The sequence below is a fragment of the Epinephelus fuscoguttatus genome, linkage group LG5 (genome assembly GCF_011397635.1).
Source record: "Epinephelus fuscoguttatus linkage group LG5, E.fuscoguttatus.final_Chr_v1".
Taxonomy (NCBI): domain Eukaryota; kingdom Metazoa; phylum Chordata; class Actinopteri; order Perciformes; family Serranidae; genus Epinephelus; species Epinephelus fuscoguttatus.
The window spans coordinates 10,124,500-10,142,176 of record NC_064756.1 but is presented as its reverse complement, the minus strand read 5'-3'; the positions used below and the strand labels follow the sequence as shown (position 1 = coordinate 10,142,176).

The following is a 17,677-nucleotide window of genomic DNA, read 5'->3' as shown; positions in this document are numbered from 1 at the left end:
TTAGCCCAAAATGATTGACAGTGACTAAACAACCCACAAACTGTCATTACATTTTCATGCATGTGTTGCTACGCCCTGATGGGTATGTGACATCACCTGAGCCCTGTCCACTTCAAACCAGCTGGAAAAGCAAAGAGGAAAACACAAATCCACAAGTCTCCAGTGTGAAATAAGCTGTTCCAAATGTTACAGAGAATAATGAGTTTGTGTAGGATACAATCACTCATAGTAAAGAGCTGACTGAGAACATAAGATTTATCACACAAAGAAGGAACCCTTTGTTTTTAGAGTGCCATGGGAATACCAGCAGCTGCTGCTCATTTAGAAATGAGAGCGATGTGAGCAGCAAAGAAAACATGACCAGCTTGTTAGTGTGTGGCTTGTACTTTGTGACAGAGCCGATGCTGTGGTTGTCCTCACTAACCAGAAACTGAATGAGCGCTAAAAGCAATGCAGAGGTCCATCAGTTAGTGTTAATGACAGTGGTGTCGTGTCGTGGTGTGATTTATAAGACAACATTTTGACCTTCGGCCCACTGATCTGTCTGCAGCTGCTGCTTGACTCAAGATACAGTATATGTGTTTCTCTTCTGATGCCCAAAAGTTTTTTTACAATGTTGACAAAATGATAAGTAGCACAAGAGAAAGGCAAATGGAGTGAGTCACTCATTCAGAAGTCTAGTGTAGTTCTCCCAACAATACCCCCCCCCCCCCCCCCCCTCCCCCCCATATTAGTACAGATGGGGATTGTGACCTGGGAGAGTGGAGCTCTCTGAGGAACATGTGATGGTTGATCCTTGCTGACAGCGACAGTCTGCAGAGGGACGCCTGCTAATCCAGTTTGATTTACGATCTGAACCAGAAAACGAGCCGCCGAGAAAACGTTACAGGCTGTTAGCCGGAGTCACAGAGTGATCTCATCGAGCTCAGGTGAGAGGGATTACTCATCATCAGTGGCTCTTTTATCAGACATGGCGTGGTGCTTGGGCTGAGGGTTACAGAGAGGATAATGGAGAAATTCAGCTGCTGCAGCTGTGACGCACCTGGAGATAAAGAACACCTTGACTGCCTGAGAGGTGACGATGTCTGCGGCACTGAAGTATGGCTGACAAGATAAAGTGAGTTACCTTTTGTCTTGTTCTTGTTCTGGTCTGACAGATGGTCAGTTCTGGTCCTGGTGATCAGCTCCACATTGGATGCTGCGTACACCTGAGAGAGGAGGAGACCATTAACTCTTGTGCTCTGTTGACACCGACTTCACTTCCTTGATGTTTGGGACCCTACTGCCAAATAAACAATATGTTATGCCACAAACTGGGTTTACAGGTTTGGTGAATGTAACAAAACACAGAAATGAGCATGAAGCATTGTTATTGCACCGAATAAGGAAACACTTCATGCTTGCAATGTAAATACGGACTCTCTATGGACAAATATAGTATTTTCCTTGTTTGCCGAAAAGGCATTCACAGACAAGGAAATGTGCAAAATGTTATCCTACATATTGATGAACCTTTGGTGAATTAGACCCCAGAGAAGTCTTAATCCCTAGACTCCAAATAGATTTATTGGGATCTGGGAGCTGCATTGTTGTATAACAAGTAGTAGTAGTGGTAGTAGTATAACAAAAGATTGTCCTTTTTATTTTATTTTGTTTTATTTATTTTTATTGATCTTTACTTGCAGCTTGCGTATATGTCATGTTTACTATTTTATGTTGGCGTGATGGCACTGGAAAATGTTTTGTTTAAAATGTGTCTGAATAATCCCACGAGGGACGGGCTGCCTTAGGCAGCCAGACACGAAAATTTCATTTCATTTCATTTCATTTCATTTCAGTACTGTCAACAACAATCAAAGATATGGACCAGAAGGAAATACATTGTATTGAACCATGTTTTACAGCGGGGGTCTCTGACACCCCATAACAGTGATTATGTCTAGGTTAAATCAACTACAAGAGGATGATTATTATATCTGATCCAGCTTTATTTCTCATGCAGATTATGATATAACACTTGTAAATTTATGAATTGAAAATAAAGTAACTAGAGACCATCTTGCGACAGGATTACTACAGCGATCTGCACCTTAAAAGGTTGGGGAAATCGGGGCCCCTATTTCCAGCCCCCTTGGTCGGACTACAACATATTCGAACTCAGCCTTCATTCTGATCTCAACTACACAACTGCAAAGTTTCATGTCTGCATCTTGCATGGCTGTGACACTATTGAAGTGATACAATTTGTCCACAGACTTATAACCACCTGGCAAAATCCTAGAACTGGATGTCAACAACTTACAATTAAACAGAGACAAGACGGAGGTTCTGATAATTGCTTCAGATAGTAAGTCTTCAAAGGTTGCCCAGAGTATTGGATCCCTCTCGTCAGCTGTACGGACAGATTTTAGGAATCTTGGTGTCATTTTTGATCAGGCCATGCCTTTTTGATCATCGTGTTAAATCATTGACTTGGACTTGTTTTATTTAGCTAAGAAATATTGCAAAGCTCAGGTCTGTGGTGTCTCGACCTGAGCTAGAGATTATTATCCATGCTTTTGTGTCCTCCTGACTGGACTACTGTATCTCTCTTTTACCTGCCTGAGTAAAGCTTCTCTGAACCAAATAATCCAGAACGCTGCTGGCTGTTAAGCAGGTCCAGCAGGTCAACCCACATCACTTCCATTTTAGTTTCTTTACACTGGCGTCCCATCAGGTTCAGGATTCATTTAAAGATACTCATTCTCACGAACAGAGCCCTCGACAGTCAGGCACCTGTATACATCAGTGATCCATCCATATATTGTCAGAAGGTCCCTAAGGTCTTCAGAGCAGTACCTACTGACTGTCCCCTGCTTCAGACTCAAAACAAAAGGTGATTGTGCCTTTGAAGTCGTGGCTACAACTCTATGGATCTCTCTTCCATTAGGTTTTAAATAACAACTGGAGACCCGTCTTTTCAAAATGGTCTTTGAAATTCACCCTAAATTGTCAGGTGCTTGTTCCCTGGTGCGTTTCTTTTTGGGTCCTCAGTAGCCTATATTTGCTCTATGTTTTACTTTCTTTTTGTTGCTTTGTTTTAATTGTTATATTGCCTTTTTTAGTGATTTGCATGTTTTATGATTTGATTGTGTCATTGTAATTTGTGAAGCACTATGTGAATTTTGTTTCTGTGAAAGGTGCTATATCAAATAAATTAATTATTATTATTAATTATTAAAATATTCAATTCGGCTTCTGTGGTAGTTATGGCCACAATTGGTGAAAATAAGACCAGCTGGTAATGTCGCAGACAGCTTTGCTATTTACTGAATTTTATTGACTGTTTCAAAATGCAGTGCAGCTTTTTAATTACGAGGGTATAACATGACTTATCAGTCTACTGCATGAAGGCGGCTTTAACCACAGGTGCATTCATTTTCCATCTCCATCACTAGCAGCCTGCAGCCATAAGCTTTGAGGGGACTAAGTTTATCATCGAGAGAAAATGACTTTCTTTTCTCATCATGATTTCAATGTGTATGCAGCACGAGCCTCAGCAAGCCAGCTGGAGGCAGACAGGTTAACACAAGGCATGTATCATGGAAGTAAAGTGTAAAGAAAAAAAAGAATTACTGTGGTTTTATTTTTCATAACCTCCTGAGACCCTGTGTCCCCATATGAGGACGTCACATTTTGGATTTACTTGACCTTACACTTCATTCTACTTAACTTAGATCTGTTGTCCTCAATTGTGGACACTTTTTGGTGCCATCTGGTGGTAGTAAGAGCACAATACACTAATCATGTAAAAACAAGATGGCAGCCATCTCTGCCAAGTCAGTCTGCAGCTGCAGACACAAAAAAGGACAAGGTCCAGAACCTGATCACATTTCATGGTTCAAACTTGTTTATGTTATGTTTGTTTATGATTAATAATGTTTGTAGTTCTTACGGCAATGAATTTGACCAATTTTAGCAACAGTAACAACAAGCTAAGACACTGTTAATTAGGAAGTACTCATTTGAAGACATTAGGGCTTCATTATTGTCTTGTTTGAGGACATTGGGAGTTAATTATTGTTGACAAAGTTTAGTTTTATATACTTATCGGGTCCTAATGATCCCATATAGCTAGGAGAAATTAAAAATGCATTCAAAACAAAAGTTTGGGTCTCAGGAGGATATGTTGTCATGTTTGAAAACATCCAAAATGAACACTATAAGCAAATTATTTCAACAGCATTTGTATAGGGAAGAATCTGCCTGCAGCTTTTTGATTCATATAAGCAGATATCACTGTAACTGTGTTCACTATAAGCAGTTTTGTCATGATCCTGGGTTTGTCTATATTCTGTTATCCTGTGGACTTTGTTTTGAAGTTTTCTATGTGTGTTCCTCTTTGTTTCATGTTATTCATTCATGTTTAATCTGCTTCCTGTTTTATTTTGTAGATTCTCTCCTCATTTATGGTCTGGTTTTACTTCCTGTCTTTGTGTTTTCCTGCCTGTTTTCTATCACACCTGTCTCGTTAGTCCCTCCCTTCCCTTCACACCTGTTCTGTATCAGTCTTGATTGCTCCATCCCTAGTGTTCCCCTCCACACCCTTGTCATTAGCCAATCTCCATTCCCCTCCTTTTGCCCATGTCCTCCTAATCCAGCTGTGTGTCGTTCTTGTGATTAGTTTTCTGTGTATATATACCTGTGTTTCCCTTTGTTCTTTGTTGGTTTGTCTGTGTTCCTCTTGTGTTCATCCCTGTATTCATTATTTTCGGTAGTGGACTTCTATAACATGTCATCAGTTCATCAGTTTATACACAACTCTTACAAAATGTGTAAAACTCATTAAGTATGAAAGTGGCGCAACAACGGTAAAGAGAATCCAGGGTCTCTAGGATGCCAAAAGGAACATTAGGGGTAAAGACAGATGGAGGCAAAAAAATAATAAAGTAAAAAAAACTAACAAAAAAAAAAAAAAAAAAAAAAAAAATCACTGGTCAGGGGTCCATTTCAGAAAGGAGGTTCAGCAAACTCTGAGTTGAGTAACTCTGAGATGGGAAACTCTGGGTTACGGGTTTCAGAACAGGTGATTTCAATCGGTTCAATCAACACAGAGTTTGTTCACTCTGAGTTAAGCGCGTGCACCACGACTTTAAAAAGCCGTCATCAATGGAGCCCCGATACCACGATTCACCATGGCAACAAGCTACAAGAAAAGGTCTGCATTTTTTTTACTCCTCTGGAGCTGGATATTTTAATGTGCTCATAAAGTGAATTTGAAGCTGTTTTCAGGAAGAAGAGTAACACGGCTGCAGCAGCGAAGGAACGGGAGTCGGTGTGGGAGAAAATTACTGCTTGAGTCAATGCGTAGCCTAAGTTTAAATTTATTTTATACATTTATGCAATCACAATAATGTTACAGATGCAGACAGGTGGAATGGTGTTAAAGCTAAAATTTAGTTCACTTAGATGCAATCCCACCTCATTATTTTTCAAGTGAAAATGGTCTAAAAACAAGTTACTTTTAGGTGTGATTTGTTTTGACTAGAAATGAGACATTTTGACTAGAAATAAGACACATATTCTTGGTATGATTTTGAGTTTTTGCAGTGTGATGCTGTCTGACATTTTGAGACAGTCAATCCACCTGCACATTAATGCTGTGAATGGACTTCCTATTCACACAGTCTCCTTCATTTTGTGAAGGAGCAATGATGCGAATGTGCACCTATCACACCGGGAAATCCTGAAAGAAATTAAAATGACTAATCCCAGTCTGAGGTTGCAGCACCATGTCATTAACTGAAAATGATTTATAATCATAAATTTTAACTGATTTCTACATCATTCACCTGCAATCCTGTGGAACTCCTCCTTGATGACCCTCACAAGTTTATGTCCAGGGAACACAACAACAAAAGAGTTTAATAGACGTTTCAGAGCTAGGGACACTTTTCTCACGGCTCTGGAGGCAATGGCCTTACTGATATTTTCTGCATCTCCAATTTTATACAGAAAACTCCCGTTTGTAAAAAAAAAAAAACAAAGAGCAAGACAAAGCATCTGGGGAGTTGAAAGTGCACGTCCACGGTTGGTGACGTTGGTTTTGTCACGGCGGATGAGGTTATGGATATAAATGATGGACTGTGATCTGAAACAGTACCGTTCAAAAAGAAAATGTTCTGGAAATGATAATACGTCAATTCTGGGCCTGTGAATAATCTCCCGATGAATGCGTAACTCCCTCCTCAGTAACACTGCCTCTTCGTCCACAGGGTCCTCCAAGAATGGATGGATGCCATGGTCGAAAAAAGTAGATTTAGAACTAGAACACACTTTAGGATCCGACTTTACCTTGAGGACAGATGATCAAACTCGCTGAAACCTGCGCGACACTAAACGAATGAATGAATGAATCACACTGCGTGTGTGGCGTAAGAGGGAGGAGACAGCTAGAAAAAAGAAAACCTGCTCCGGACCAGGTTAGGTTCACAGAGTCAGTTGCCATAGCAACTGACACCGAGCTTCAGTTACGCCACTTTCTCTGGTTTAAGTTACCTCCCTTTCTGAAACGAAAAACCCAGAGTTTCCCTCATTTTAGGGTTAACAGACTCAGAGTTTTCACTAAACCTGCTTTGTGAAACGGACCCCAGAGCAATACTAATATCAGCCTCTTGTTTTCTTGATACTTATTGAGCAGATGTAAATGTCAGAAAACATTAGAGCATACAGGCTGTTTGTATTTTTGCACAACCCGTAGGCTATCAAACCCCTTGTTCCTGGTCTGCTTCCTACAGGTCAACTTCTTCAAACTACAGTTCATAGCAGAACACTGGAATTCCTCACTAGTGACCACATAAAAGAAATACTGATTAAAAATTGAGCAGGCTGCTGATTCTGAGTTTACACTGGACGGCGACAAGTGGAAGGGAGTGCTAAAAAGCGTCCAGTAAAGGGGCAGCTCAACAGGAGTTGTCTGTTTACGTTTGTAACTCTAAATCAATGATGCAGAAAATAGATGCTTTTCAGGCAGCAGTATTTTACTGTCGAGCCTGTCTGAAGTGCTTTTAAACCACTAGTGACAGATGGTCCTGGGTGTCTGACACTTGTCTCCCATCGATCCCTCCCGGGGGTCAAGAAAACAAATGGGGTCAAGGTAACGCATGTGTCTGCGCAATAGATAGACTTGTTTTGTTGGGTTTTTTTAAACTTAATTTAATAGGCCATCTGGTATTTTATGTGCTGAGAGATTGTCGTAATTTAGGGGGCCAAGAATTCAGGTTTCAGAGGTCCATCTGTCATTATTTAAAAATGTAGAAGGTTATGTCCTCAGAAGGTTTTAAAATAACTTTGAGAGTTAAGTATAATAAAATTGAGCTCTGACAGCAGTGGTTTCTCTGAACAGTGTGAGGGATCAGTGAGCTGTCCGAGCAGCCTGCACTCTACCTTGGCTTCATATCCATTCACCGTCTCAGTCTTCTCACTCCTCCAGCCCAGTATACCCGTCTTGTTCCTGAAAGGGAGATTCAACACATCCCACATCAGTTCTCTGGGGTCGCGACTTCCAGTCAACACACAGTTGCAATCACAGTCAGTGTAGATGATTTGCTTGTCCCAAGCAATCTACAGATACATACTTGAGAAGAAATCATAAATACAGATTCGACTGCAAGTCACAGGCTCTGGGTTTTCTCTATAATATGCCGCCTGAAAACACTGCAGCTATTGTCCTTGTTTGTTGTCAGTGAAGATCAACAGTTCAGTGTGCAATTAGGAAGTCTGCCCAGAAGTTAGTGAGGCATATCCTATCTCCATGATCTATTCACATCGCTGAACTCCTCCAGGACCAAACCACAGAAAAAGTGAGTTTTCAGGGATGAGTTTCCCACATAGCCCTTATGTTTTTGAGGTTATGGTATCTTTGAAATTATATCATGCATTTTTTACAAAGATATTTCAATTATGTAACATTTTTGAAAGAAAGGTTTTGAACAGTTTTCACCCATGCTAGTGGTGTGGCTCTGGGGATGGTGGAGTCAGCCAGTGAAACATTTAATCTTGCACCAAAATCATGTAAAATTCTAAACGTATCAAATACTTTGGTTAATGGCGGTTCCCATTGCTAGAGGAGACTTCTTGGATGAGCATCTGATCAACCTGGGTGGACACAAAACTCTTTCATGATGCAACACTGTTCACATCTTGACAGCACCATATGACGTTATGTCAGCATTGCACTTCAATGCTCCTGCCTTAGATATGGCACAACAAAATACCTGCAAAACTAATATGCATTCCTGTCACCTTCAGCTGTATGTGTTTTGTGCTAATTAGCAAATGTTAGAATGGTGTCACAGTAATGGCAACCATGATGAAAATGACCTGCATTTAGCAGAAGTACCGCCATGCTTAAGTAGGTGCCTGCCTTTGTTCCAATGGCCCTAAATTCTGATGCCCCATTAGTCCAGAAAATGCCCATCAGACCGACCATTTCTCCAGCAACCTGTTATCCAGAAAACAAGCCCTTTTCTCAAAAAGTAAAAACTTCCTGCACTTATCTTGTGGTGTTTTTATCGGCTCTTCGAGATGTTTCCCAGCGACGTTTGAGCTACCGATTGCGGATGTTTTTCAGCGACCAGTCCCAGCTTTTCCAGTTACTTTTGTGCCACCAAACTTGGGTGGTTTAAACAAAAACATGAGCTTTTCCAGACCATAACCAAGTGGGTTTTGTGCCTAAACATAACCAGACATTTACCACAGCATTGTTAACAAATGTTGTATCTGTGGTTTACAGAAACATCCAAGTGTGTACATTTTTCCTGGCAACTGGGTTGTCCAACTACAGAAGTGTGTATTTTTGGTAAAACAGGATTTCGGATCAATGGGCGTTTGTTTTTGGAATAATGGGCTGTCAGAGAAATGGGCTTTTGGTCCAATTGGACATTTTTTTGGACTGACAGGGCCTTAGAATGTTGGGCTGTTGGAACAATGGGCAGTCCTCTGAAAAACAGCCTCATAGATCCAGTTGAATGGCCGTGGAGCCTTATCCAATGTCTAGTCTGGCTTACAGGATGAAACCGTGGCATAAAGTCTGTCAATGACCACCTATCTCAGACGATAATACTCTTCTTGCAATGTTTTCGAAATCCTTGTTGCTACGTGAAAGTAGTCTCAAATAGCCAGACCTATCTTCACACTTTGTTTTTGTGCTGTGCATGAAACAAGAAAAAAAAAACGCTTCTGTGGCAACCTACATGCTAAAACGTGTTCCAGTGTTCTATGTGGTGTTTTCTTTTGCAGGTATTTAGCTATTTTAATGCCAGCACTTGCCTCTTCACCAAAACGAGTTCCTTCCCAATGCTATTGTGCAAGGGCACTGTCACTGCATTCTGGGCTTAGCACTACCCATTACGATTGTGATTGGCTGAAAGAAATACAAACAACCCAGAGTGTTTTTTATTTGTTTGTTTGTTTTCCCTTAGTGTGGAATCATCTTTGGTTCAGCCAGACCTCTCTCGAGTGCTGGCTATGCTTCATCCAGTGTCAGACAAACTTATGTCCCTGCTGAATGTTGAAGTTATATCTGAGCTCAATTACTGGGCACTCAGTAAACTTCGCACTCCTTATCCTAGCCCTAAAAAAGCAAAACTGCAGTGCTGTAGTTTTTGTGCATGGCTGCGTGACGATGTATTAACTTCAGAGGTGGATGTCCTGTCGCTGGTGCTTGACAAAGTGGTTTGCTCGAAAGCATCATAAATAGATTATTGGCATGTAGACAGGAGTGCTGACCAGGGAAAATGCACAGAGGTGACACCGAGGTGCAAGTCTGACAGGGAGATGATTACCCACCTCTCCCGGCTCACTTCTCTCTGTCACTCCCCTCTCTGTCTTCTTGCTTTTTACCTGTTAACATTCACTTCCTGTCTCTGCGTCTCTTCCCATGATTCACCTATCTGTCATTGTGTCTCCCCGCAGTCTATTTTTCTCCCTTTTCTCCTCCTGCCTCCAAAACCATCACCTCCCCTATTTTGGCTTCAGCATTGTACTTTTGTCCCCCACCGTCTTGTGTCACATTCATCTTCCTCTCCTTGTTACTCTCTGCATGTGTTTTATTTTCCCTCATCTCTCACTGCCTCATCCCTTTTTTCCCCCACCTCATCCATTTTCCTTACTTCCTCCATCCTTTCTTATCTCTCCTTTCATCCTTCTCTTTACCATTTTCTCCCCTCTAGCCCTCTCTGTCTAAAACTTTCCTTGTTCCGTTATCCCTCTCCCTTTCTCACTGTCACATCAGTCTTATCCCACCAGCTGACCAGAATAAGATGAGTTTTGTCCTCTATGCCCCTGAGTGGCCCACTTCTCCCTCCTTTGTCTCCTCCTCCCCACTTCTCCTCATCTCTGTGTCTATGTCGCTTTATGTGAGCCGTAAAACTGTACCCTTGGCGTAATAAAAAGCTCCTTAATTGACTATACACAAGCCACCTGCCCATCCAGTTTTCTTCCACTCCTCTTTTCCATTCTTCTCCAAGTCAGCTTGTGTCTTGCCCTCGTCTTTTTTTCCTCCCGTACGCCTCTCCATCTCTGTGTGTATCGTACTTGCACTGGAGTGTCAGGCTTTTCTGAAGTGGCCTGAGCCCAAAGCTAAATTGTGCCTCACTACCTCCACATCACACTTACTCCTGACACATTTTTTTTTTTTTACATTTAGCCAAGTATTTCACTGCTGGAAAGACGCTCTTTTCACAAAACATGGCTGTCTATGCAGTAGAAAGATGCAAATACCAAAAAATTGGTGCTACATCTCCAGAGAAAACAGAGGAAAGGGCTTTAAGAGGTAGAAAACCTACAACTGCTGGAGTGCACTGCAACGCACCAGACCAAAAAATGCTCCCACTGACCATTTTTCAACAGAAAACAAAATGGCAGCTGGCTGGTAGCAAATGATCTCAGATAACAGTTAAAAATTAAGCATAAATATGTTTCTGTAAACATTCGGGGCAAGAAATAGGCACCGTGGTGGCAGAATCTTGGTTCATCATAGATCAGCACTGCATAGTTTTACCATTTGATCTCAAGCCTCCGTTTTTACAAGGCAGGAAACAATTTGGCACCCACACAAATTCACAATTTCTCATATTACAGCCAAACTGTGCCTTAAAATGTGATTCTGAAGATATCTAGGCTAAAAACGGGCACTACAGTAACATAATCTTGATTATATTTCATCAGCACTGCCTAGTTTTACCATTTGATTGGAGTTTCTCGATCCCCTTCTATATACTTTGTGTCCATGGTGGTGGGCATTAAAGAGTGAGGAGGTACAATCTGTTGTTCGAGCAACAGCCCTTGACCCAGCAAAAATCCGCCCAGTTATCCAGCACATTTGAGCTGTACGAAGAGCACGGAGATCTGAGTGCTGGCAAGACGTAGGGAAGTTTACCATCGTTCATTTACGCATACTACCAATGTTATTATAATGCAGAGCTGGTTGAAAATTGGCAAAGTATCCCTTTAAGTCATTCGAGTTCACTATAGGCACGACAGCTCAAGAATGGAGTATTGTTGGTTAGATTAAAAAGCAGTTACTTAAAGTGAGCCAGTGTAACTTTTGCTGAACAGTGGCTAATGTGGAAGATAATGATTTAGCTTGATCTCATTTGTTTACTTGTCAGGGACTGTGCTAGTCTCTATTACTGTAAATGAGCAAGGGTTATTGTAAAAGGATTATTTTCTTCTTTCTTCAGTCGTCTAAGGCCATGTGTGCCATCACAGAATAAAAATAGTAAATTCAAAAATAGGGCTACAAGTGTAACAGTGGCAGAAGTAAGGAAGTGTCATAAACGCAGCAAACTGAGTAAAGTCAGTTACACAGCAATATCTATCTGAACATTTGCTCACTTTAGAAAAATTAGCCACCATAAGCTCAGTGTGCCTCTCGCTGGCAATTGCACTGAAATGATTATGAATTCAACTTTTCATTTGTAACAAGAAGAATGTGTTATTTTTTCTTTCAAAAGCTACACAGTCTCACTTGAAATTGCAGCAGGGTTTTTAGAATTAACTCAGCCATTTAATGCACTTTCATTGCAAGAAATTTTCCCCTCAGCTGTGGTGTAGATTATATCAGTAATAGGCTATGTGTTGTGTTCAATGAACTCCTCTGTTGTATCCACTTCCTCCACTACTGCTGCACTTCTGTTAGTGTTTTCCTACATTTTGTAAAATGCATTTTGACAGCCACCAGAGAACGTGCCTGAACTTGTTCCACCCGGCTGTGGGTTGTAGCGTAGGAGACAGCAACAGTGAAAGAGTGACAGAAATTCAACAACAAAAGAGTGATTTTTTTCCACTCAGGAGGGAAAGAAAAGCCGGCACTCAGAGCAGAACATGTCCTGAGGCTGAATTGCTTTGTGTTGTACAGAGGCTACTGTTGGTGGAGAAAATGATTATTGTGCCTGTTCTATGGAAGAATTCTTCCTGTATGATTGTTGAACATGGCTGCAAAATGGTGAGACCAGAAAGTGGCCCTTGTTTCTTTGATTCTGAAGGATGTTATACGAAGTCCGGTTGTTTTACTTGATGTTTTGGATTTTCTGCTACAGCTGCATCAGAAATTGACACATCAAATCACAAAATTCGGGAACAGCTGTGTATTTGGATATGTATGTGCCTCTTACATCTAAAGAACACATCATAGTTTGTCTTTGATTGTGTTTACACGAGACTAGCATCCTCATATTCACATTCTGCGTATGTTAGTATTGCTTCTGACCTCTCGAAGGCGATATTGCGGGTGTCCAGCTGAGTGGTCACCACGGGGGCAGACAGCCTGGCTGCTACCTGCTCATCGCTGGGCTGGATCGCACCCAGAAGGCCCAAACTGGCGGCGTTGCTGCTGCAGGCAGCGCCATTACCCCGGCCAGGTGAGAGCGCTGTGAGAGTTGAGACACACAAGGTCTCGCAGAACACCAGCTGCCTGTCATGGTCGACCTCCATCACCTCTGCGCTGGAATCTGAGAGGCAAGAGGATGACAAACAGGAAGAGCAAAATGAGGGCAATGCTATAGTTAAAGAGGAGGATAGGAAATTGACAGTGGGAAAGTACTACAATACAAACATGTCAATTAGGGATAAGGAAGGAAAGGTCAAGAGACATGATGACCGATGATGATGATGACAAATGGACAGTGGAAAGAACAAATTCAAGCAGATCCTCAAGAATAGTCCAGGGGAAGAAGAAGATTATTTCCAAAGTGGTGAGGGGAAGAAAGATAAAAATAAAAGAACTGGGTGAAATAATGCAGAGAGAAGCCATTGGAGAATCGACTGAGTGGAAACAGCTGTGCAGTGAGGCTACAAAGAGAAAGTGGAAGAGGATTGTTCTGAAACGCATGGCCACACCTGCACCAGTCTCTGCTCCTTCTCACATTCACTTCAAATGAAGCACGCATAAATGATAAATACAGGAATGTGCTCCATAAAACACAGCTCGTTTGCTAGAATATTACACTACTATAATAACTGTGACAGACTCCTGCAGCAGGTCGGGTTGCAAAAAGGTTGTGTAACGGGTAAATAATGTATTTATATAAATTCACATATACGAGCACAGGTAAAAATGGACGAAATGTGGACAGGCAACGGATGAGAACAAATGCTTTTTTTTTTCCTGGAGAGATCAGAAATTATATCTCTAAATCAGAAATAATTCTTCAGTACCTACATTAGACCTTTGATATCACAGATGTACATTTTTGGTGCTGGAAGCAGAGTTATTTCAGTGGACTGAATAAAAATGTAAATGGAAAACCTGACAACACAGAGGAGGAAGAAAAAGAAAGGGAGAAGAAAAGAGGATAAAGAGGCCCGGTGAAAGACAAAATAATAAACACATGCCTACTATGTATTTACAAGCCAATGCAGAATTTGGCCTCATGTATAGGGGGAAAATGCAAATTCACTCTCTTGCTGGGAGTTAGATGAGAAGATTGAAACCACTTTCATGTTTGTACAGGAAGCTACTGCCAGCAGCTGGTTAGCTTAGCACAGCACAAAGACTGGACCATGTGCCGGACCATTTCTCGGTTGGATGCAGCGTCCTAAAGTCGTCTTATCTAACTCTCAGCAAGGAAATTAAGTGTCCCAAAATGTCTAATTATCCCTTTAAAATAGTCTGCATTTTCTCTCACAGTTCAGTTGATATTATTTTTTGCACTGTATGAAATACAAGACATGACACAACAGAGTTTGCATGTTCTCCCCGTGTCTGCGTGCTTCCTCCCACAGCCCAAAGACATGCAGGCTTGGTTAATTGGCGACTCTAAATTGCCCGTAGGTGTGAATGTGAGTGTGAATGGTTGTCTGTCTCTATGTGTCAGCCCTGCAGTAGTCTGGCAACCTGTCTAGGGTGTACCCTGCCTCTCACCCAATGACAGCTGGGATAGGATCCAGCCCCCCCACAACCCCTAACAGGATAAGCAGTTACGGAAAAATGAATGAACAAATTTATTAAATACTTAAAGACCAGTAAAGCTTTGAAAATAAATATAACCTAACACAGCACACCCTCTCTCACACATTCACACACAATTATTCCAGTACACAGTTCAGTCAGCTTGACCTCTGACCTTGTCCCCTGAAAATGAAGCTCCGTTTTCCTCTCTGCCAGGTCATCTGCTCAAAGCCCATCAGGGTGGTGTCAACGCGGAGACACTGACCACTTTTCCAAACTCTGTAGGTGTCGCTGGGGCAGATACGTGACACCAGGGGCACTAGGGACAAACACAGACATGCTTTGAATCAAACTGTGCCATATGTAACGGATATGTGCAGAACTTAATACAGCAGATCTCTCTCTGGTGTTTCATGTTGGTTCTGGGGCTCAGCACGCTAATAAATCTTTGTTAACGGGCAAATTTCAGTACTTGTATTTAACAGCAATTTATGAACAAAAAAAATACAAATAAATCCATTATAGATACTAATGCTGAAATTACATCCACTTGTGGGTTTATGAAGTATTTGAGTTAAGAAGCATTAGCTGTTTAACTCTGCAACCAAAGCCACACAGACATTCTGATGTGCAGGAAGTGTGTGAGCATCAGTGCCCAGTATAACAGGAAGAAACAGGCCTCTTCCACCCCAGAGGGAGATGATAACATGATTAGTTCTGACTGGTCGGTACTGGACTGCTTTACTGACTGTAATGAAACAAAGACTGGACTCACCCCAGCTGGTAAACTCCCATTTCATCTCCACATAGAAGTCCTGGGCCTGGACAGAAAGAGGCAGAGAGAGAGGAGGTACCAGACAAATGAGAAAGCTATGGGCATTGATAAGGAGGAAAATAGAGAGAGGGAGAGAGAACTGGGGAGATAGAGTGATGAATTTAAAGATGGATAGACAGAGAGGGAGAGAGGGGAATAGCAACACGGAGGAAAAAGAATTGCAGTGATGCTGCTTCATTGTCTGTTCCAAAGATGGGGGGCTGGCACAGAGAAGTGGTTGTGTATGTGTGTGTGGGTTAATAATAGAAGTGATGGATGGAGAGACGGAGGGGAGAGTGATGTGGATGGGAGCAGATGAAGAACGGTGCGCGATGTTTGCAAGTGCGTGTGCTTGAGTGCGAGTACTCATTGTCAAAGTGTGAGGGTGTTGTGTCTACCATGTGCTTGAGTGAGAGGGTGTGCGTGTGTGCGCGCATGTGTGTGTGTGTGATTATGTGTGTGTATCGGGGAGCCAGCTGGAGCAGATACACAGGAAGACAGACTGTGTGAAGGCAGTCCCCTGCATCTCTGCCACTGTTCTCTGCAGATCTACTGCTGCAGCGCGATCTGCTGCACCTCAATGCTTTCCTGTCAGGATTATAACCATTCACCTTCAGGCTCTCCAGTCTCACCTTGTCCATCGCTGCTATTGTGCCTTTAAGTACAGCCCTCCTCACCCCTTCAGGGGGAAGTGATGACTCAATTACCCACAGGGGGCTTTGCAACATGGAGACATATCATTTTAGTGTATGTCCCTTGTTGTGTGGTAAACAAAGTTATTTATACCTTCAAACAAAACCAAGAATATTTTACCCTAAAACAAAGATGTAAATATCAAATAGATTCATCTACATTTCAAATGAATTCATCTCTGCTCACAAACCCCCCAATGTGTCTTTATAGTTGTTGTTTCATGTATGTAATGTCTGTGCATCAACATACATGCTTGTTTGTGTCTATGCAGGTGTGTGTAGTCATGGGAGTATCTTTTTCCATGTGTGTTAAAGTATGTGTGTGTGTTTGTGTGTTTGTGTGAAATCCCACTTGGCGCAGTCGCTCAAGCAGGACGGGGATGCCCGCCAGTCTCTTGGCAGTCCTCTGGTAGTCACGGTAACGAAGCACGAGACGCACCAACTCCGGATCTCTTGTACTCACCGCCTCCTGAAGAACTGAAAGAGAGAGCGAGACGGAGAGTAAAACAGAGCCAATCACTCAGGCCTCATCTAAAATTTATGTAAGTGAGCAATTTAAAGGGGGGGCAGCTAGAATTGCCGAAACTGAAGTAGGCCAGAGGAAAAGCTGGTACGACCAATTACTGCGGCTCGCCCATCATTCATCAGACCGCCACTTACAGGCTGTTCTACACTTGAACAATTATATAACAATTTCCTCTCTCTTCCTTTAACAGCAAACATGTGAGTAAAGCCTAACACACACAGCTGAGACAATCTACTGTACGTGCTATCTCACTTACTGACAAGATGCCCTAATCAGATTAGGGGAAACAAAAGAGGATTACTTAATGATACTCTGCAACCACACACTCCCAGAAACAATCATGACAAAGGTTTCACTTTGTAGCACTTAACCCATCACCATCAGGGCAAATCAGCCTTATGTTACATGCAGTGTCACACGAGTGAAGAGACAGATGACAGCGAAAACAAACCAGAGGATGAGGTTGAAGATATATGACTCACAATAAAGGGTGTTAAATCAGCCAATATAATTTCAAGGTTAAAAAATGAATTGATTTCATGCTCCATTAGTCTTCCATTGCCAGACCTCCACACTACATTTGCACAGTGCCAGCAGATAAGAGGTGTCTGGCAGAGGCCACTTGTTTGGCGAAAGCGGTGGCGAAGAAAAGCATCATAAGTGGTTTGCATTTTCTTAAACAATCAAGAGAACAAAACTGTGTGAAACTCATCAGTGCCAATGTAAAATAAATAGAGCCAGTAGGAAACATTGCACCATTTTGCAATACAATCATACATTATATATTATCTTTGTCCTCTAATTGTGACCAAGGGGGCCACAGCCACAACATTTTCAGACCATTTGTTATCAAGTTTTTCACTTGGTTACTGCAGATGACTGACCATGCATGGCATATTAAACTCTTCTGGTCTGCACACATGCATGAACGTCTTTATAAGAGGAACATATAATTTAAAACAGTAATCAAAACACATGACAGAACGAGCCAAGCAGCCTCTTTTTCTCTTCCAGAGGGTCGTCATGATTAGACTGACACCACTTGAAGAGCTTTTTTGATGTAGGTGCTACAAGTAGCATTTTTTACATCAACTAGAAAAGTGCTCCCAGAGTGCAGATGTCTGCCAGGTGTGTGCGGGGGCATGTTGAGTGCAGGGCAGACTGTGTGTCCAGAATGAATGGGAGACAATATGCAGGTGAAATTATTAGGTATA

General features: G+C 41.9%; 1 protein-coding gene across 2 annotated transcripts in view; it reads right to left on the bottom strand.

The window, feature by feature from the left end:
• The window catches only part of ankrd13b (ankyrin repeat domain 13B), a 57,794-nt gene that overhangs the window by 18,934 nt on the left and 21,183 nt on the right, over positions 1 to 17,677 (bottom strand). For both annotated transcript variants that reach the window (XM_049577271.1, XM_049577272.1), the window contains exons 3-8: positions 16,290 to 16,414; positions 15,207 to 15,252; positions 14,607 to 14,750; positions 12,752 to 12,992; positions 7,426 to 7,492; positions 1,127 to 1,208 (exon numbers count right to left, since the gene is read on the bottom strand). In XM_049577271.1, the coding sequence (XP_049433228.1) occupies positions 1,127 to 1,208; positions 7,426 to 7,492; positions 12,752 to 12,992; positions 14,607 to 14,750; positions 15,207 to 15,252; positions 16,290 to 16,414 (705 nt within the window). The remainder of the gene's footprint in view (positions 1 to 1,126; positions 1,209 to 7,425; positions 7,493 to 12,751; positions 12,993 to 14,606; positions 14,751 to 15,206; positions 15,253 to 16,289; positions 16,415 to 17,677) is intronic.